Source organism: Mytilus californianus, unplaced genomic scaffold (genome assembly GCF_021869535.1).
Source record: "Mytilus californianus isolate M0D057914Y unplaced genomic scaffold, xbMytCali1.0.p SCAF_8, whole genome shotgun sequence".
Taxonomy (NCBI): domain Eukaryota; kingdom Metazoa; phylum Mollusca; class Bivalvia; order Mytilida; family Mytilidae; genus Mytilus; species Mytilus californianus.
The window spans coordinates 1,700,084-1,722,224 of record NW_026262734.1 but is presented as its reverse complement, the minus strand read 5'-3'; the positions used below and the strand labels follow the sequence as shown (position 1 = coordinate 1,722,224).

The 22,141-nt window shown below is 33.0% G+C and overlaps 1 protein-coding gene and 1 long non-coding RNA gene across 21 annotated transcripts in view; both read left to right on the top strand.

Annotated features, from left to right (window-relative positions):
* The window catches only part of LOC127711801 (splicing factor, suppressor of white-apricot homolog), a 36,145-nt gene extending 27,709 nt beyond the window's left edge, over positions 1–8,436 (top strand). For 19 of the 20 annotated variants that reach the window (XM_052217957.1, XM_052217958.1, XM_052217949.1 and 16 more), the window contains 5 exons: positions 755–968; positions 1,459–1,638; positions 4,738–4,851; positions 7,431–7,509; positions 8,272–8,436. In XM_052217957.1, coding sequence (XP_052073917.1) covers positions 755–968; positions 1,459–1,638; positions 4,738–4,851; positions 7,431–7,509; positions 8,272–8,355 — 671 coding nt within the window. In that variant the 3' untranslated portion in view covers positions 8,356–8,436. Of the gene's footprint in view, positions 1–675; positions 701–754; positions 969–1,458; positions 1,639–4,737; positions 4,852–7,430; positions 7,510–8,271 lie in introns of all 20 variants that reach the window. The other variant, XM_052217938.1, reaches the window with a different exon arrangement.
* A 941-nt stretch (positions 8,437–9,377) lies between these two features.
* Positions 9,378–11,914, top strand: LOC127711807 (uncharacterized). The gene is made up of 2 exons (XR_007986889.1): positions 9,378–10,163; positions 10,734–11,914. It is a non-coding gene; the product is annotated as an uncharacterized LOC127711807 (long non-coding RNA).
* The last annotated feature ends 10,227 nt before the right edge of the window (positions 11,915–22,141 follow it).

Genomic DNA, 22,141 nt, shown 5'->3' with positions numbered 1-22,141 from the left:
GGCTATGTTATATATGACAATTCTTACATTCATGCATTTGTGTTATTAAAAAAAATTATATAATTGAGAATGGAAACGGGGAATGTCTCAAAGAAACAACAACCTGACCAAAGAGCAGAAAAACAGCTGAAGGACACCAATGGGTTTTCAACATAGTGAGAAAATCCCGCACCTGGAGACGGGCTATAATCTTTTTGAAAGTAAAGTTTGACACTGTAAAAAGATTTATTTTTCTTCATCGTAAAATTTTTAAAAAATGTCAGAAAAATTTAACAATTACAGATATATTTTATGTTTTGAAAAAAGAAATTATGCGGTAAATGAAAGCAACTGAAATACACAAACGACATCTAGAGATCATTATACAATCATCACAATAGATAAATGTCTCTGAATCCTGCAGAATCTGGAAACGATGTTAATTAATTAAACAGAGACAAACAAAGCTCTGCCGTGAACACTGAACACCCTAGAGAACACAAAAATACAGTAAAATATACAACTAAGGACAACCACTGACACGATTCTTTTGACAAGCTAGTTCTTTCTTTTACAATCCTGTCTCCTTAGTTTTATCTAGAACATTCTGTATCAAAATGCACATGCACTAACTGAAAGCGAGCTCAATGTCCTTACATCATTGATATAGAAATGATGGTGTTTATCTATTTACAGACGGAGGAACACCAAGTAGTAGTAGGTCACATACACCTGCTCCATCTGACGATCTTATCTTATGTTTATCTATTTACAGACGGAGGAACACCAAGTAGTAGCAGATCACATACACCTGCTCCATCTGAGGAACCAAGAGAAGACAACGAGCCAAAGAGAACGAAAAAGTCCAAATACTCAAGGTCAAGATCAAGGTCACCAAAGCGATCCAAACCACGTTCAAGGTCACGGTCACCTAGGAAACGAAAATCTCCAGCACCACCACCACCAAGTGCCTTCCCTAGTATACGAAGGTAGTTATCTACAATCAAACCTATATAATTACAAAATATATAATGTCCGCTACTATTTCATATTATTAAAATTTGTGATTTTTTATAAAACATAACGTTTTGAATGAAGTACAAGAACAATGTGTAAAAAAAGTGTTGATTAATTAGGTTGGCAGAGCTTATAATTCTATAATTGTAAGTTGTTGGAATCAAATGATTTGTCATTCAGCCAATAAAAGATAAGCATTTGTGTGAACACCTATTGTAAATATTTGAATATGATTTCTCACCTAGCCTGGTTACCATATTTTTCACATTTTAATTACATTGCTGATGTGTATTTTTATAGATTTCGTTTGAAAAAAAACCAGAAGACTTGTATTGACACCTGTCAATTGCTATTTTACTATATAGCCTAAGATTTGGTAGGTAATTTCATTATCTCAGTAAAATGAACTTGTTGTTTAACTTAAATTATACTTCTTGTTACTGATCTTTTTTTTTTTTTTAGGTCAGAATCTAGGTCACCAAGTAGATATAAAACTTCCAGACAGTCTAGTCCATATCAAAAGTCAAGGTCACCTAGTCGTAAAAGGTCAAGGTCACCATCAGCTGTAATAATTATAGATCCACCAACTAAAACATCAAAGAAGTCAAAGAAGTCAAAGAAAAGTTCAAGGACAAAATCCAGGTATGATACATGAAGTGTTGTATGGAAAGTTTTAAGTGATACATTTTTATGTTGGAATGTATGGGATTGAACAAAAAATATGTTTGAATTTACTTGAATCCAAAATAATCTTTAAATAGACATTACAAGCTAGAAGGGATGTTTCTTTGTAATTTAAATAAAAAAAAGATAATATATGATATAATTGCCATGGAGACAACTATATATTCATCAGAGACCTAAGGGTGATGATGTAAATCTCAATAAGCAAAACCCACACTTAATATTAATGCCATACTGTACAGTTAACCTGTACTGTATAGTAAGCTGTTAAAGGCACTGACAGGACACAATGTGAAACATTTCAAAGAAAAATACACAATAGCCTGATTCATGACAAAACAATAAATGAAAACAAATATGGCAGACAGCAAACATGTATATGTAAATATATGAGAAGCCTAAAAAGATATGTTTGAATGTAGGTTGCACTATGTAAATATAGCTGATTGACAAACCACACCTCTTTTGTGGAGATACTATATTCATAATATGTTATGTTGTATTTGAATAAGGTTCTAAGATAAGATCTCAATGTTTGATCAAGACTCAATTCGGGTGTTTTACCAGTACAGTTAACTCTCGTGTCTCAAAATTTCGGATGAGTCGAAGTTTTCCCATGGTTCCAAACTTTAATAATATATATGTATTTCTACTCCTGATGAGTCAACATTTCAGTTGACTCTAACCAAATTTACAGTCTCAAGGTTACCAAAAGTATTCAAATTGCATTATTTATAACAAACTAATACATATATGTAAAAACATGACATCAAGGATTCAAATGGATTGAAGAGTTCATCTGACAACTAATAAGACTCTCACGTCAACCGTTTTGTGTTTACATCAATAGGAACGTAATAAATATTTCCAGTCACTGACCATTGTGTTGATTTATGACATTCTGTTTCCACAAGTGTTTACATAAGATGATCTTTGATCACCATGATAAATAGTTAGTGATACATTGTTATTGTTAATGAAAAATTATTAAAAACGTTTTAAAAACAATTAACAGTAATCATACGTTAACGAGCTTGGTTGTGCATAAAGTAGGAATTAAGACCTATGATCAACTCAAAACTAATCCGCCGTAGCGGAGGGGGCATTAAGTTTTACCCTTGTCCGTCCGTACGTCCCAAAGTTGGTTTCCGTTCTCTAACTTTAGTTTGCCTCAACCAAATATTATGAAACTTATACACAATGCTTATTACCACAAAATACAGATCAAGTTTGAATTTTGGTGGTGTCACTTTTACTGTTCTAGAGTTTGCCCCTTTACAAATGGAAAAACTGCTGAATTTTTCATTTCCGTTCACTAACTTAAGTTTGCCTCAACCAAATATTATGAAACTTATACACTATACTTATTACCACAAAACTCCGATCAAGTACAAATTTGGGTAGATTCACTTTTACTGTTCTTCAGTTATGTCCCTTTATAACTTTATATGATATGCAAGCGGGGGCATCATCTGTGTCCCATGGACACATTTCCCATTTATTGTATTTTCTCTTGCAGGAAAAGATTGAAATAAAAGAAAATGAGAATATTAAATCTCTTGTATACAAGATTGAACAAATTTGTCAACTTTAAATCAAGCTAAGATATAAAAATCAGGAAATTTTTTTAACTATACAAAGAAATAAATAAGAGATGAAAAATAATAATTTAATTTTATTATATTAATAAAAGACCATTACATACAGATACATTAATCTCAAACCAGAATATCGATCCCCTTCCCATATTCATCTGGATCTATTTAAGCCTTACCAAGCTAAGCAAGAGTTGTGTCCCTGGGTCTGTCAAACTTCCAGTATAAGTGTGAGTCGAACTATGGGTTTCTCGAAATATTCTCTGGTCGTACTGACTTCAAACATAACAAGAGTAGACTGTATGTATACAGTTGGGTAAAAAAAAACTTCTCAGGAAGACTCAAAGTAAAGGGAGAAATACCTTTAAAAGGCTTGTATAGTCCGCGGTTTTATTCTCCAAAATTGACCCTGACAGCAGGGGTGCGGACTATAGAGTACAATAACCAAGAAATAAGAGAGAAAATTTCAATTTCGTGATGTGGTTTGTTTACGTTCCGCCATGTTTGTTATTGACATTGTAGAGGGCGCTCTTATCATTTTTCAAACCAACAATTTTACCCAATCCATATTTTAAAATAAGTTATTTTTATTCACTATCAAATTAATACTGATAAATCTAAAAATTAAATGCTTCATTACAAAATTCTAACTTCTTTTCAATGCATTGCTAAATATAAACTGGTATCTGCTTGAATGACATCGTACAAAAAAAGTAAAAAAAGACAACCGTAAACCAGCTTACGATGTGTAAACTACAAAACCTAATCGGTTATTATTCGTTCCGTTTTGGTGTTTCCTATTGACAAATATGTTTTGTATTAGCTTAAGACCCTTCAAACATTAATGTGATAGACATATTAAACACTGTTTTACATAAGGAGGGAACTGTTTTACTTTCAAAGTCGTATTATAGTGATATCTATTATGTATGGATTTCGACTCTTACTGGGTTTTTTCATCTTTTACACGTGCTTTTCAAACTCCCAGTTTAAGCAAACACAAGTTTCTAAATTGTGTTTTGTGTGATTTAGACTTATTTTAACCAGCGTGAAGTGTTTTAGAACCATTTACAAGCAGTTTCAGCTTCTGTTTGGTGATGGAAAATAGTTTTTTCCAAGAAAATACCGCAAACGACCACACACGATTTAAAATTACCGGAGTTTCATTAGACCTTTTCTAACAGTTACAAAAAGTTTTTTTACCTGAAATTTCGTGGGGAGAAGGGGGTGCGGACTATGCACCAGTGCTAACTAAACAAGCCCGATTACGGTAGTATAAACTTTTTTAAATGCTTTATTATGGATGAGTAAAAAAAGGAAAAATATGAACAGTAAATGTTTTGGAGGCCTATTATGATGGGTACAAACTATGGGAAGCCATTACAGATTACTGTAAGTAAGATGGTACAGAAGAAAAATTTTAAAAGTTAATGCACTGTATATTTCTAAATAATCATTTCAGATCTCCCAGTAGAAAATCATCTAGAAAATATGAAGACTCTGATGCATTAGATAGTATAAGGGAGAGATTATCAGCTAGTCCGGCACCATTACCTACCTCAATTTCACCAGACATGTAAGTACTAGACATTAGATAGTATAAGGGAGAGATTAACAGCTAATTATCAGCTAGTCCGGCACCATTACCTACCTCAATTTCACCAGACATGTAAGTACTAGACATAAGATAGTATAAGGGAGAGATTATCAGCTAGTCCGGCACCATTACCTACCTCAATTTCACCAGACATGTAAGTACTAGACATAAGATAGTATAAGGGAGAGATTATCAGCTAGTCCGGCACCATTACCTACCTCAATTTCACCAGACATGTAAGTACTAGACATAAGATAGTATAAGGGAGAGATTATCAGCTAGTCCGGCACCATTACCTACCTCAATTTCACCAGACATGTAAGTACTAGACATAAGATAGTATAAGGGAGAGATTAACAGCTAGTCCGGCACCATTATCTACCTCTATTTCACCAGACATGTAAGTACTAGACATTAGATAGTATAAGGGAGAGATTATCAGCTAGTCCGGCACCATTACCTACCTCAATTTCACCAGACATGTAAGTACTAGACATAAGATAGTATAAGGGAGAGATTATCAGCTAGTCCGGCACCATTACCTACCTCAATTTCACCAGACATGTAAGTACTAGACATAATATAGTATAAGGGAGAGGTTATCAGCTAGTCCGGCACCATTACCTACCTCAATTTCACCAGACATGTAAGTACTAGATATAAGATAGTATAAGGGAGAGATTATCAGCTAGTCCGGCACCATTATCTACCTCTATTTCACCAGACATATAAGTACTAGAAAGTTGATAATATTTGGTGAGATACATTGTGGCGTCATTTTCACTATTCTCCAGTTATGTCCCTTTATAAATGGAAAAATTGCTGAATTTGCCATTTCTGTATTAAGTTTCACAGAAAAGGAAACGTCAGTAGGTTTGAATTAGTATATTAACTCTTGCAAATTTACAAGCAGGGCATCTGTCCCATGAACACATTCTATTATTTTTTTGTCATATTGATTTTAGTGGTTTCCAGTATTAGAAGAAGTTTTGACCATTCTACATACCTGTTCTGAATGAGATGCAATTCAAGCTTTATATTTAACGAAAATGATTCCAATTTATCATTGTAAAAATAAGGAAATGGGTTATTATTGCCAATGAGACATCCATCTATCAGAGATCAAAGCGCAGGGATTTGAACAGGTCACTGTTGTACAGCATTCAGCAATGAACAAACCGTATTTCACTCTTAACAAGGCTTTGGGGTGACAAAATGTGAAATACTTCAGTTCATGTTTTATTTAGCTTATCAAGATTTGCAAATTCAGAAATTATTGCTAGGATTTTATTTATGTGAATAATGTGACTGGGTGAGGATGGAATTAATAAGAACTCGCATTCTGAATTTGATACATATATTTGTATGCAGATTATCATAAAAATCACAGTAATAAATGCACACAATAATTTCTGAATTTACAGTAGTTTCAAGTTGTCAATATCTGATGTTGAAATGCAACATTGATTTTATTATTTAGATTGAAACTGGCTACTTATGAACATGGTTTTAATGCTATACTATATAATATAGATAAGAATCTAAACGTGTAGGACAAATGTTATGGAGACATTAATCCATCAAAAAGGACTCCTATTACTGTAATGACCAGATAATTGCACTGTTATATGAATCTTTTAGTTTTGACAAGTTTCTGAAATGATCCAGCACAATTCTAAATAGATAAAAAAAAAAAACAACCACTCCCTGACAATGCTTCTGACTTAAGACATACACATAAACATGTTAGGTTAAACTACTTTTATGAGTACTCTGCTCTCCCAATTTACTTTAGTTAAAGAACAAGTGAATTTGAAGACAGTAACAAATAGCACTATCAAAATAAATCCAGAAAGAATACTTATTAAGTGTTTCTGGTTATGACATAGCATTGCAACATGATAGTGATGTAGTCTATGCTAAAAAACTATTTGACTTTCCAGCCTGAAAGTCAGTCTTTCAAAAAATTTCTTTTAAGTTCATTTGGCTTATGAGCCTCTTTTCAGGAAAATTATACTGGCCCACCCACCACATTTTTATGGGCCATATGGCTTATGGTTATTTGTAAAATGGATGTATTGATGAATATTTACAAGCATTCCATCTGATGACATATGACTGTTATTATAGAAATGATTGTAAATGGAGTTGGAAATATTATAAAATTTCTTGTATCATTTGCATGTGTGATGGGTATGAGAAAAAAAAAAACTTGAACTGCAAAACCTCTTCCTTTCTTTCTCACTATATTTTTTTTATGAATGTTCCTTTCTCAAATATTATAAAATACTGTATTTTTTTAAAAAGTTTATATAACAGTATAAATTTACAATGGACTGAAACTAATTCTTTTGAATTGCTTGTCATTAGTTTACTATATATACAAATAGTGCTTGTAGTTAATTGTAAGACTGTTTACAAGCATTCCATCTGGTGACATATGACTTATAGAAAAGGTTGTAAAGGGAATGGAAAATATTTTAAGATTTCTTGTTATTTTAACATGAGTGTCGCTGTTTCCACAAGTTTTTATCTCAATAATGATTTTATTTTATTAGTTCTGCTAGAATCTCACAGCCTGTAGATGAAGACAGTAACAGTACCATGTCTACTGACAGTTCTAAAAATGTTTCTAATGTAAGTATGAACAACCTTAGAGTTAAATCTAGAAAATGTCTTATATATATATATATATATATATTTGTCAACCAGAATAAAAGGCAACTTTGATTTGGGTGTCATCAGTTTACAGTAATATATCAAATTCAGCACTAGATCAACAGGTATTACAAAAAAAGTCTGGACAATACAAATTTCATGAAATTTTTTAAGTCCAAATTGGACTGTAATTCAATGAAAACAATGGTCAACTAGGTGCAAGGGCTAAGAGGAATGCATACATTTTACTGCTTAGAACACCCATACTTGTAATTCAAAATACATGCATCAATGAATAGGAAGTCGGTGTTGGACAGATATGAAAATCATAGAAAAATGCTGCCAGCAGGAACAAAAGCCAAATTCTATCGTTAAGTTATCAGTATACACTAATGTATCATGATTAGATTCAGATCTGCAGGCAATGCCAAAAAAGTCTTCCAGTACAATTTTCATGACATTTTCTTTGTAAAATGGGAGTAATTTAGCAAAAAGTTTGAAATCTATTATGCATCATTACATGTGTATCAAAAATGAATTCATAAATCTGCAGATTTAAGGAAATATATGTTTTAACTTTCATCAAGACGGATGATGGTAGGACAGACACATGTAACACAAGATAACCAGCCAATTATTGGCAGAGCATAACAATCCTCTCCCCATTGAAAACCTTTCAAACTGATCTTGAGTTATACCTGTAATTTACCTAAAATTTCAATTTTATTTTTTTCATTCCAGTACATGTTACACAGGGTTAGAGCACTGATTAAAGCTAGTAAAGAAGCAGTGAAGAAAGAAGAAGATATATTTGAAGACACGTGACATTATGTTCCATATTTTACAATTGTTGAATCAGTCTGTATTGTATTCTGTTATCACTGTAATAAAGATACTTATAGTGTTTTGATATAGTTTCGAAGGTAATCACAACTGCACTTTAATTTGAATCCAGAGGACAATACATGTAGGAAAGAAATTAGAATATATGAAAAAGGTAGGGAAACTAAAAAACTGAAACAGAATGTGTAAAAAAAGGGTAAAATATCCATTGCATAGTTTGACATTTTCCTGAAATGAATTTTTAAGCAAATTGAAAATACTTTGCAGTTCAAATTATTTATAGCTTTGACAGTAATTTTAAAAAGCCTAATTAAAAACCTAAAACAGTATAAAATCAATCCACCAGTTCATGTGAGATTACTTGGGTAATAGATGGAACAAGTGTACTCATAGTATGAAACTAAAAGCATGTGAAAAGGGTTGAAAAAATGTGTACTCAACTTGAAAACTTGTTACTTTGCAAATGCAATTTAAAAAGGGTGCAAATGTTAGGATCCAAAATGGAAAAGATCTAAGAAATTACCTTTAGGTTTTTTATGCATATTCAAATAAGTTTAAATCTTTCAGCTTTTAGTTAATTTTTAAAGATCTGTTGGTTTGAATTTTTGTCAAGCCTGCTTCATTTTGTCTTGGAAGCAAAACATAGAATTCCTACCTTTCCCTTTCATCATTCTTGTCTGTGGCATCCAAATTTAGCTTCAGTCTGTTGTCATTTTGTTGTAAACATCAGTAGCTTTGTCAAACTTTCATGCAATTTTAGGAAACTGGACAGAAGCTTTTTTGTCTTGCCTCAACAAAGTTGAAAAAGCTGTTCAGGCAAGTGTCCGCCGCATCAACAATGTATTTATTGATAAGATCATTTTAAAGAGAACCAGTTGTATTACCATTGGCACATCTCATTCCCAAGATTTACATGAAAACGCTTTGAAGAAATTTGTTCAAATTTAGATATGTTGTTTCCTGTGACTTATTGAAGGTCAAGTTCAATTTTCATGATTTTAGTTTTTAAAGGCAGTGCTTTAATGCCTTTCTAGTTGCCGGGTTAATCCTTCCTTCCGCGATATCCATCTTATCTACGTGGGGGGTCGTTAGGCTCCAAGTAGATCCGGAAATGTTGAATTCTCTCCTCTTCTTATTGCGATATAAAATGTTTTTTGTTTCATTTCGTTTACATTGGGAAATAGAGAAACGATCATTGTGTTTTGTTAGTTTTAAAAACTTTAAATATATTTGTATTTTGCATTATAAGCAGTCAACCGATTGACAAACTAGAATTATTTGAATTCCGTGTGGAAAGAGCTCGGGTTAATTTCGAGTGTTATCTGCAATCTATATGTTTATAAATCATTTCAGTCGTTGATATAATAATTAAAGGTCGACTGAACATGAATTATATTATACAATTTAAAGCGCATTTCTGTTTATGCACGTGAACCCGTCTAACGTTATTGTTATTTCGCAGTTTTATAAAGTAGCTAATTATCGTTCCTGAATAGGTGGCGCCGTGGTAGCCGATCCTGTTCCTCAATTTCCGGTTTCTGCACTGTGCAACTATTTCAGTTACATTTTTAATTAACGATGCCAAGTACTTGTTGTTGTGTACCTGGGTGTCATTTAAGAGGAGGACATGCATTTCCAAATGACTTAAAAAGAAGGAAAAGTTGGATCAACGCCATGGCCCATACGCAGATTGGACGAGAACACGATGAAATCGTGGAGTCCATCTCAATCAGCTGTTGTTTGCAAGGCACATTTTACTGAAATAGACTACGTGCAGGAAACTATTCATGGTAAAACTCTATTTTCTTTTTGAAATATATAGTTATATATGTTATCGCCATGCGAATAAACCAAAGTCTGTTTACAACCGCAATTATCGTTTTAGAATAAAAGGGGGTGGTTCATTCAAGACGTCATAATTTTTTGGATTACGATTCAATATGATCTGTTTGAGATTTTTTGGTGATTGCTACAATTTTAATGATTTCTTACAAGAGGTATATCATACTGAGAATTATTTTAGCAGTAATTATGCTAATGTAGTAATGACAGGAATGCATAAGCTATGCCTCATAGACTTTCTTGAAAAATATCAATGACAATGTTAACAGGAACAAAACAATGACATGCTCTCATCTATATTATAGTTATTTAGGTATAAACAATGTACGTTTGTTGCATAAGTCTCTCATTGTTTGTCCTTTTGATTTACATAACATACATTGAATTAGGCAAACATAGTTTTATCCAGATTGTAATGAATAAATCTAGTTAATATTTCGCCAGGTAATACAAACTATACATTGCTAATGGAAGTTCATTTAATTATCAAAAAACTAATGTTTTATAACCTTTTTCAGGGCGCAAACCCACCATTCAGAGACTTAAGTCTACTGCAATTCCCAGCCTATTTTCCTGGACCAAGCAAGAGACTGAATCGTCCGCAAAAAAAAAATCAGGGCAGTTTCCTGTGAAAACAAAAGAATCAAACTTGATGAATATTGTAGTAGAAATCTAGAGGAAAGTTTTGATTGTAAAGTTGGTTTTCCTGAAGAAGTCATTCATACTGCAGAAAGGATTTATGACTGTCCACCACCAACTGCCGAGCAAATGTTGAGCTTCACAGATGGAATTATGCAAACACCATCAATGCCTATGTTTTCAGCAGAGAATTTTGAAATGAAGACATGTGACACAGCCATGCATTTTTATACCGGTTTAGAGTTGTATACTAAATTTTTATTTGTTTTGACCACACTTGGTCCAGCAGCACATTGTTTGAGATACATATATTTTCAAATTGATAGGGTGTCAGTTGAAAATCAGTTTTTTTATGACTTTGATGAAATTGAGGCATTATACAACCAACTTTGAACTTTCTAGATTCTAGATTGAATCTAGTGTTAAGAATATTGTGTATACATGGATTGTTTTTATGTCTAAACAGTGGTGTGAGGCTAACACTTGGCCATCTAGTGGTTTAGTCAGGTATTTTTCACCATCCAACTTCAAATTAAAGTTTCCTACGACTTGGATTATTATTGACAGCACAGAATATCCCGTGATAAAACCTAAAGCTCCTAGAGCTCAGGCAACCTTTTCATCATATAAAAACAGAAACACTGAAAATACTTGTATGTTCGACACCTGGTGGTTTAGTCAACGATGTCTCTAATGCATATGTTGGTTCTACCAGTGACTATGAAATAGTTGAAAGATGTAGAATAGTTCAATTATGTGATCCAGGTGACAGTGTGATGGCAGACAAAGGTTTAAATGTGCAAGATTTGTTTGCTAACTTTTTTCAAAAAAAGAAACATAATTAGTTCCAAAACTCTTATACGGGATAGAAAAGTCTCCAATTAACATGTGCACATAGAGCGAATTATTGGACTTGGCAAAACATACAAAATTCTAATAAATCCTATGAATGGAACTGAAACAAAACTTTCATCTGAAATAACATTTAGTTGTACTATGTTGTGTAATTTTAGAACTTGTATTGTGCCAAAGGATGCATAAATAAAAGTGACGCAATGAATTTTGTTCTGATATATATATATTTATAATTACATGCACATGTAAATTGTAATGCATATAAAAATAAGGAGATGTGGTATGATATTCAGTGAGTTTATCGAACTAAAGTGCATAAGAAACGGGTTTAAGCAGTTACAGGTGTTACTGTCACCGTACAATCTCCAACAATGAGAAAAACTTGTACCATGTAAAACATTTCAGAGATCTTACCACTAAGTTTTGTTGTCTCACCTTGACTTTGGTGAATTGTTTATATCTGTTGATGTAAATATAAAAAAGAAGATGTGGTATGATTGCCAATGAGACAACTCTCCACAAGAGACCAAATGACACAGAAATTAACAGCTATAGGTCACAGTACGGCCTTCAACAATGAACAAAGCCCATACCGCACAGTCAGCTATAAAAGGCCCCGAAATGACAATGTGAAACAATTTAAACAAGAAAACTAACGGCCTAATTTATGTACAAAAAATGAACGAATATAACAAATATGCAACACATAAACAAACAACAACCACTGAATTACAGGCTCCTGACTTGGGACAGGCACGCCACATACATGTACATACAGAATGTGTCGGGGTTAAACATGTAAGTGGGATCCCAACCCTCCCCCTAACCTGGGACAGTGGTGTAACAGTACAATATAAGAACGAACTATAAAAATCAGTTGAAAGAGGCTTAACTCATCAGATGGATAAATACAAATACAAGTGGACGTGGTCGGGTAGTTGTAAATCCAAACAACAAAAAGACACTAAGTACAGATCTGAGAGTACTCAAAGTTACTGACAGCTAGTTCAAAGCCACTAACAACTGATAAAAAAATCTTGCATCTAAGACTAAATTATCAATCCGTAAGCTCCCTTTAGAATTTTATAAATTTTAGATTTTACATTTCTGAGTTATGGGGTTTTATTCAGGGGGGATTTTCCAGTTTTTGTCGAGCCTGCAACTTTTGTCGCAGAAAGCTCGACATTGGGATAGTGATGTGGCGGCGGCGTTAGCTAACTTCTTAAAAGCTTTATATTTTAGAAGGTGGAAGACCTAGATGCTTCATACTTTGTATATGGATGCCTCATGTTACGAAGTTTCCGTCAGCCACATGTCCAATGTCCTTGACCTCATTTTCATGGTTCAGTGACTACTTGAAAAAAAAGTTAACATTTTTTGTAATGTTAAATTTTCTCTTATTATAAGTAGTAGGATAACTATATTTGGTATGTGCGTACCTTGCAAGGTCCTCATGCCCGTCAGACAGTTTTCACTTGACCTCGACCTCATGTCATGGATCAGTGAACAAGGTTAAGTTTTGGTGGTCAAGTCCATATCTCAGATACTATAAGCAATAGGTCAAGTATATATATGGTGTATGGAAGGACTGTAAGGTGTACATGTCCAACTGGCAGGTGTCATCTGACCTTGACCTCATTTTCATGGTTCAGTGGTTATAGTTAAGTTTTTGTGTTTTGGTCTGTTTTCTTATACTGTATGCAACAGGTCTACTATATTTGGTGTATGGAATGATTGTAAGGTGTACATGTCTAGCTGGCAGGTCTCATTTGACCTTGACCTCATTTTCATGGTTCAGTGGTCAAAGTTAAGATTTTGAGTTTTGGTCTTTTTTTCTAATACTATATGCAATAGGTCAACTATATTTGGTGTATGGAAATATTTTATGATCTATATGTCAGTCGCGCAGGTTTTATTTGACCTTGACCTCATTTTCACAGTTCATTGCTCAGTGTTAAGTTTTTGTGTTTTGGTCTGTTTTTCTTAAACTATAAGCAATAGGTCAACTATATTTGTTGTATGGAAGAATTGTTAGCTGTACATGTCTGCCTGGCATGGTTCATCTGACCTTGACCTCATTTTCATGGTTCATTGGTCAATGTTTAGTTTTCTTGGTTAATGTTAAGTTTATGTGACAGTTGTAATAAAGCTTTATATTAAGGACTATCAACATGATATCAGTGATTAGTAAAGAAGGCGAGACATTTCAGCGTGTGCACTCTTGTTGGACAACAACTCAAAAATGCTTTAAGCAGTTCGCATGAAACTTTGGTGAATTATTTATAGCTATTGATGTAATCTCCCTATAGATTTTCATAAATTTCAAATATGACATTGAGAAGAAATTGAACTTTATTTGTTTATAGTCTGGCAACAGATTCATTAAGTATTGCGCAACAGCACAGTGTATTGCACAACAGCAAGAAATCTTTAATTGAATATAAATTCAATTCATATAACCGATTTCAAGTTCTTTGACTACATTTATTCAGAAACTATAATATGTCAAATATTTAATTACAATCCAAATTCAGACCTGTATCAAGCTTGAATATTGTGTCCATTTTTGCCCCAACTGTTCAGGGTTGGACCTCTGCGGGTGTATCCAGCTGCGCTCATCGAAATCAGTTTATTTCTTAATTAAGAACTCCTTTTTTCATTCATAAATTACTTTAAACTTGGAAATATAATTTTGCTTGGAGTTATAGTTTCTTAAAAAAGTATTGTCATTGAAAGAGTTGACATGTTGGAATGTACATTTATTCTACATAGTTCTATGGTACCAAATCAAAAGTTTATATAAAAGAAAGAAGTCAAAGGTTTCCCATCATAGTTAAGTTACATACATTTTTTTTGTACCTGAGGTCGTTGAATATAGATCATTATATAAATAAGGAGATGTGTTATGATTGCCAATGAAACAACTATCATCCATACTTAACAGTAACAAACCACATTTGCAGAGTTGAATAAAATACAGTTGATAACATTTACTTATTACTAAAAAGAAAATGCCTAACTATTTTAAACAGTATTTGAATATCAATTATATGGTCATTTTTATAAACTTCCTGTTACAAAACTTTGAATTTTTCGAAAAACTAAGGATTTTCTTATCCAAGAATAGATTACCTTAGCCGTATTTGGCACAACTTTTTGGAATTTTGGGTCCTCAATGCTCTTCAACTTTGTACTTGTTTGGCTTTATAACCATTTTGATCTGAGTGTCACTGATGAGTCTTATGTAGACGAAACGCGCGTCTGGCGTATTAAATTATAATCCTGGTACCTTTGATAACTAATTTGACTATAAACATAGATAAAAAAAGGTACAAACTGGACATAATGCACTAGTTCATAAACAAGTGAGAACAATCACCTTCATATAGTGCTCAGAATATGACATTCATATAACTTGTTCAATATCATTAGAGAACTCTAAATCTTAAATACTGAAAGCCACCTCTGATAAGTACACCTGTAATTAACTGCCTTTACAGCGCTTTCGCGCTTTGATTCTCGTTCAGTTATAGCCCTTTCCCAAGAATTCAATTTTTGATGAATTAATCCATTTCTGTACAAAGGGAAATAACTCATTTTTTAAAAGATTTTTAAAAGACATTGTATTAATGATAAATGACATTTTGGATTTTTTTTTCTTTTCTTTGGTAAATTGTTTGAAGAATTTTGTGTTAGGTTTGTTTGTTATTCTGTATAAACTAATTTTCTGAATGCTAAATATATAATTTTTGATTCAGCCATGCTGGATCTATGCGATCATGTTTTTGGAGATGGTGCAGAATACTAAGTTGAAGACATGTCATGAAACTAATTATGTGTTTTTATGACTTGCAGAAACTTTCTACACCATTTTAATCATCAACTGCCAACTTTTGACATGTTATTTGCCCTTAAATTAAGAAAAGATTGGTTGAACAACCCTTTATTTTAGATATACACTTGCATATTGTTCCTTTGTAAATCAAAATTTATAATGATTTACTATTTATGAATTAATTTGAAAAAGTATTTTTACATCAAATGAATCAGTTGATAACAATTTTGAAAGTATTATATTATTATCTTATACTTGTGTAAGTTTTTGTTGTATGAAATTTAGGTCAACATGTGTGTTAATATATCTCAGTTGATTCCCACACTTTTTTGAAATGGTATTACTCTAATTCTTTCCATAGGCAAGTAAGAGTCAGTATGATTATAAACTGTCATGATTTTCAAATAATTACACTCAAAGTTAATTAGATAATAATCTATCATAAATATTCAATCACAATCCAAATTCAGAGCTGTTTTAAGATTAAATGTTGTGTCCATACTTGCTCAACTCTTCAGGGTTCGACCTCTGCAGGAAAATCCAGTTTGCTGTCACTCAGCAGCCTCTTGTTCTAATATCAATTAGGACCTGACACTAAAATTGAGCTAGCGCTAGTCATGGAAGTATTATGCATTTACAAGCTTTTGTAATGTGTTTAAGTTAATTAATGATTTAAAAAAAAAAATCACACTCATCTAAATGTTTTATGTACCAATGTAAGATTCAATGAAAGCAAATATGAAACTCGCTATCAAGATAATTTATTTCCTTAGTAGAAAAATGTGCCACTTTTTAAACCACTTGGTTGAATATGAATACCAGAAACATTTTGCTTTGATGAAAAAATTAAAAGAGGACATTTTTATTATTTTAATGCTGAACAGTTGCCTTCCAGAAAGAAGTTTGAGATTGCATTTTGGATATCTAAAGTTTCTTTTTTCTTAAATATTTAAATATAGTGAAAAATGAACATATTCATTTAGTTGTTAAGTTTGCATCAGTATGCCTTTACAGCTGAACTTGACACATTTCTTTTTTATACGACCGCAAAAAAATTGTTGGGTCGTATATTGCTATCATGTCGTCGTCGTCGTCGTCCAAAGACATTTGGTTTCCGGACAATAACTTAAGTTTAAGTGTATGGAGCTCTATGAAATTTTACCAAAAGGTTCAATACCACTAAAGAAAGTTGGGATTGTTTTATGGGTGATGGTCCCAACCATTTAGGAATTAGGGGCCAAAAAGGGGCCCAAAACAAGCATTTTTCAAGTTTCAGGACAATAACTTGCATAGAAGTATATCGATTGCTCGGAAATTGTACCACAAGGTTCAATACCACAAGTCAAAGGTTTGGATTCATTTTGGGGGTAATTGTCCAAACAGTTCAGGAATTGGGGGCCAAAAAGGGTCTAAAACAAGCATTTTTCTAGTTTTCAGACAATAACTTATGTTTAAGTGTATTGATGTCTCTTAATTCTTTGTATATAGTCTGAAAGCAGATTTACTAAGCATTACGCAACAGCACAGTGTATTGCACAAAAGCAAGAAATCTTTAATTGAATATAAATTCAAATCATATAACCAATTTTAAGTTCTTTGACTACATTTATTCTGTGTCAGACACCTATAATGTGTCAAATATTTAATTACAATCCAAATTCAGACAGTTTCAAGCTTGAATATTGTGTCCATTTTTGCCCCAATTGTTTATGGTTGGACCTCTGCGGCTGTATCCAGCTGCGCTTGGCGAAGCAGTTTATCTATATAGTTCATAATGGAAAACAAGTTAAAAACCAGCATTGAAATACAAGCAAAAAGTGACTCACCATGGAAATTACACTGGGAAAAAAAATGGTTTTCAAATATAATTTCATTTAAAATCCTTTTTAGTGAATATTCCTTTGCAAATCTTTTTAAAGTAGCTTTGTCATGAAAACCAGTTTGATGCAATATTTTAGACAAATAGTAATATATAGTTTAGCATCATCAAAGAACTCCAAACCACTTGAATTGAAAATCATCAGTTCGTAAAACCATGTTATTTGGTCTAATTCCCGAATGTACCAATATTTAATAGTCCAAATAAGTACGTTTAATTCGATGACTAGTGTTCTCAGAATGAAGGATGATGCTGAATAAAGGCAACAGTTGTATACCACTTTAAAAGGAAAACAACGGAACAACAGAAACACTGAAGTGCAACAAAAACAAACAAATATTTGTTAACAACTGTCATATTCCCGACTTGGGTACAGGACATTTTAAGAAAAATGGTGGGTTGAACCTGGTTTTATGGCTAGCCAAACCTCCCGCTTATATGGCAATGTTTAAAAAATATCGCTAAAATGACAACACTACGTGACAGGAATACAGTACAAACAAACGCAAAAACTCGGCACAGAGAAACGCATAAATAAATAATATAATAGTATAAACCGCAAAATAACAACGAACATCTTCCATTAACGACAGCACATGACTCCATAAACAGTGAAGTTTTTTTGTGACGTATATATAATCTTGAAATTTAACAATTAAATGGAATAAGATCGAAAAATTAACAATTACTTTCACAATACTAGTCCAAAAAATTATCAGGATTATGACGATATTGAAAGGCTATTTTAAATTAAAGCTGTGACGACGTCATAATTATTTGGACTAACACTATACTTTATTCATGGAGACTGAAAATTAACTCAACTATACTGACAAATAAAACATATGTGAAATGTACCGAAAATACAGAATTCAAGCCACAAACGATAAGACAACAATATCCAACTGAACCCACAATTGAAACATAACTAAATACATGAATGTTGGATGTATAAATATCGAGACACGTCGTATAGCAATGCAAATTCACACTGGGCAAAACAGTCATATTCGAGAATAGGTCACATTCGGTTCTTAGCAGACAGACGACATAGATGTTAAACCACATTCAAAGACGTAAAAATGTCGTTAATTTTTGTTTCCTTTGGTCTTTTAGAAGGTTCTGAATGAATTCTGCTTCATTCGAGTACAAAAACAGATCGGCCAGAAGAAGTGCACATTTAGTACCCATTGAAATACCGACTGTCTGTTGAAATATCAATTCTCCTAACTCAACAAAAATACCCTTTGCTGAACCCTTTGATAAAAACATGGAAGGTTCATACTTTACGTTTTCTCAAGACAATCTGTCTGACCCTTATAATTACTCCCGTTTTTCAGTGGGAGTTAATTTACCAGTTATTTTCCGGCGGCACCTACTTTCAAAACTTAGCTATTAGTTAAATGTGTAACTGCTTCTTGTTTAGAACACTTCAACACCACAAACATCCAATAATAATAATATTATTGAAATAATAAAAAAAAATATTTTTTTTACAAAAAACACACTTAAACCCCCGCCCGCCCCCCCCCCCCCCCCCCCCCCCCCCCCAAAAAAAAAAAAACCAACAAACAAACCACCCCCTTAAAAACAAGGATTTAATTGTTTCGGGACAATAACTTTTGTCTATTGATCTCTATGAAATTGCACCACAAGGTTCCATAATAATAAAAGAAAGAATGGGATTGATTTTAAGGGTTATGGCCCATACTGTAGGAACAAGGGACATAAACAATATCTTTCTAATACTTTGTATACTAAACATTGCTTATTTCTTAACCAATTTCAATGGAGTTTAATTCAAATTGTTGATATCTTAGGATTTTTATGCCCCATTAAGTTTGCCTTGTCCGTCTGTACACCCGTCCGACCGTACGTCTGTACGTCCCTAAATTGGTTTCCGTTCTCTAACTTTAGTTTGCCTCAACCAAATGTTATGAAACTTACGGTAGGTCTTTTCACCACCGAACACCTCAAAAAATTATTTGTTTGTCTTTTATCGTTATATATGTGACCTAAATATAATATTTAAGTTATCAATTTAATAAATCATAAGATTAAGAGACCAAATATCTACATAGAACAGAAAAGGAGAGTCGACGTGTCTAAATTAAATTCCATAGAATTTTTTGATAATTTGTCAAAATGTAGTTTATATCATGCTATTCTAAAAAAAGTAATAAAATAAATGGGTCACGGAGCTTATTTTCACGCTATTTAATTACCTTAACCGAGCAATTTAACTTGATACAGGAGAGACTATTTATATAACGGATGGACGGACGGAAAGATTCACAGACCAGGAAACATAACCCTCCTCCGCCTTTGCTATAGTACTCGGGGCTTAACTTTTTGTTTAAATTGTTTGAGATGATTAAACACATTTTCTAGAGGTCATTGGTGCGTTAACATGACTGTTGAATTTATATAAAAGTCTTCGTATTAATCCTGCATATGTAAGAAACATTTTTGAAATAATAAAAAAAAATCCTCATCTTGTGCAGCCAAAAATGGTACCCTAAATGATATAATTCAGAACATTAAGGACATTGGTGAATCCAGCGGGATTGTCAAATCAGTCTACATATTGACTTTTCTTAAACTTGGAAGGGGGTGTAGTTATGTATAGTAGTTAAACAGTTTGATTTATCGGAAACAATATAGAACTTTAAAAAAAGAACACATTTATCCTTATTACTAGCCAGTCAACACTGAGGTTGTGAGTTCGAACCCCGCTCGTGCGGGTGCACTCGACTCCAATCTTGATTGACTAGGATTGTCAGTTTTCCTATCGAAGGTTGGTGGTTTTCTCCGGGCACTCCGGCTTCCTCCACCAATAAAAACTGGCCGCCACGAAATAGCCCAAAAGCGGTGCTTAAAAGTGGCGTTAAAACACCAAAAATCAAAAAATCAAATCATTCATTTATATCGATTATCGACTTTAACATAAAAATGATGCTCATATATTGACAAAAAAATCTAAAAATTGATTAAATTACACGTAATTTAATGTATTTTTCGTTTTATTGTATATATAATATCACTGTTTTTCATAGTGGTTGTTTTTTTTGGGGTGTTCGGTGGTGTGCGGTGGTGTTCGGTGGTGAAAAGACCCACCCATGAAACTTATACACAATGCTTATTACCACAAAACGCAGATCAAGTTTGAATTTGGGTGGCGTCACTTTAACCTTTATAGAGTTATGCCCTTTACAAATTGACAAATTGCTGATTTTTTTGTTTCCGTTCTCAAACTTGATTTTGCCTCAACCAAATGTTATCAAACATATTCACAATGCTTATTACTACAAGTATGAATTTGGGTAGCCTCATTTTTACCGTTCTTGAGTGATGTTCCTTTATAACGTTATATGCCAGCGGGGGCATCATCTGTGTCTCATGGACACATTCCCCATTTTTTGTTTTAATATGACAAATTAAACATGTTTTTAATTTTGGGCCTAGGTTTTAAGTTGGTCCAAATTTGGGGTCAAAAGTACACTTTGTTTGATTTCAACATAAATTGAATATATGGGGAGGGGACCTTTATCAAATTGGTACACATTGAGGTCCAAAGGGTTTTAAATTAAAGTTTGTTTTATTTCATAGAAAATTAAATTCTTGGGGTTCTATGATATGATGAATTTAACTATGTATTGTATTGTACTATTGTTTCAGGTTGGGTGAATGTTGGCGCCTATTACACTAGTCATTTTTGGGGGCCTTTATAGCTTGCTGTTCGGTGTGAGTCAAGGCTCCGTGTTGAAGGCCGTACTTTGACCTATTATGGTTTACTTTTACAAATTGTGACTTGGATGGAGAGTTGTCTCATTGACACTCATACCACATCTTCTTATAATGATTTAGATTTTAGATATTGGATCATAATAGATAAATGTTCAAATTCAAATTTTTAAGTTCTTTGACCACACTCATTCTGTCAGAAACCGATGTTATGGCAAATATTTAATCAAAATCAAGATTCGGAGCTATATCAAGCTTGAAGTTGTGTCTTGACTTGCCAACTTTTCAGTGTTCGACATCTGCGGTCGTACCAAGCTCTGCCCGGCGGAGAAATTCATTAAGCATTGAAATAGACAAAGTATAAAGGGTGAAATAACAGTCAACAAAAAGGTAAATTCTCATATAGGGTTTATGTTTAGAAAAACACACTGTTTTAACTGCTGAAACGCTAACAACTATGGGTTTATCTTTTATGCAGTGCCTTTTGATTACTCCTGGTATGCTGGTAAATATCAAGCTTTAAAAAAATAAGTTACAAAATCTCTCAAATTAAAATCGTTTAATTTATTAAAATCACAGCGCCAGAACTAGTATGTCTATCTTATTTGATTAAACATGGAGCAAAGAACATCATAACCACAATACAAGTGTCACGGATAGACGAGTGCTGGCTTAGAAGGAGTCTGTACTTATAAAATAATGACTAGTAATTTAAACAATTAACAATTTAATATAGTACAAATTTACAAATTAGATAATACTGATAAATGTTCAAATTAAACTGTTCATTCTGTTTCACTAGTTAACTGAACTGCTGCAGAAAAATATACTTCCAGTCATCAAAACTGGCCCAACATAACGTCTAGGTTACGACTGCCCTATTGACGTCTCATAAAGTTTACGTTGTCATACAATAATGTTGCTTAATACCATACTGCTCACTACTTTTACCAGTTAGTTGTTTATCTCCATAC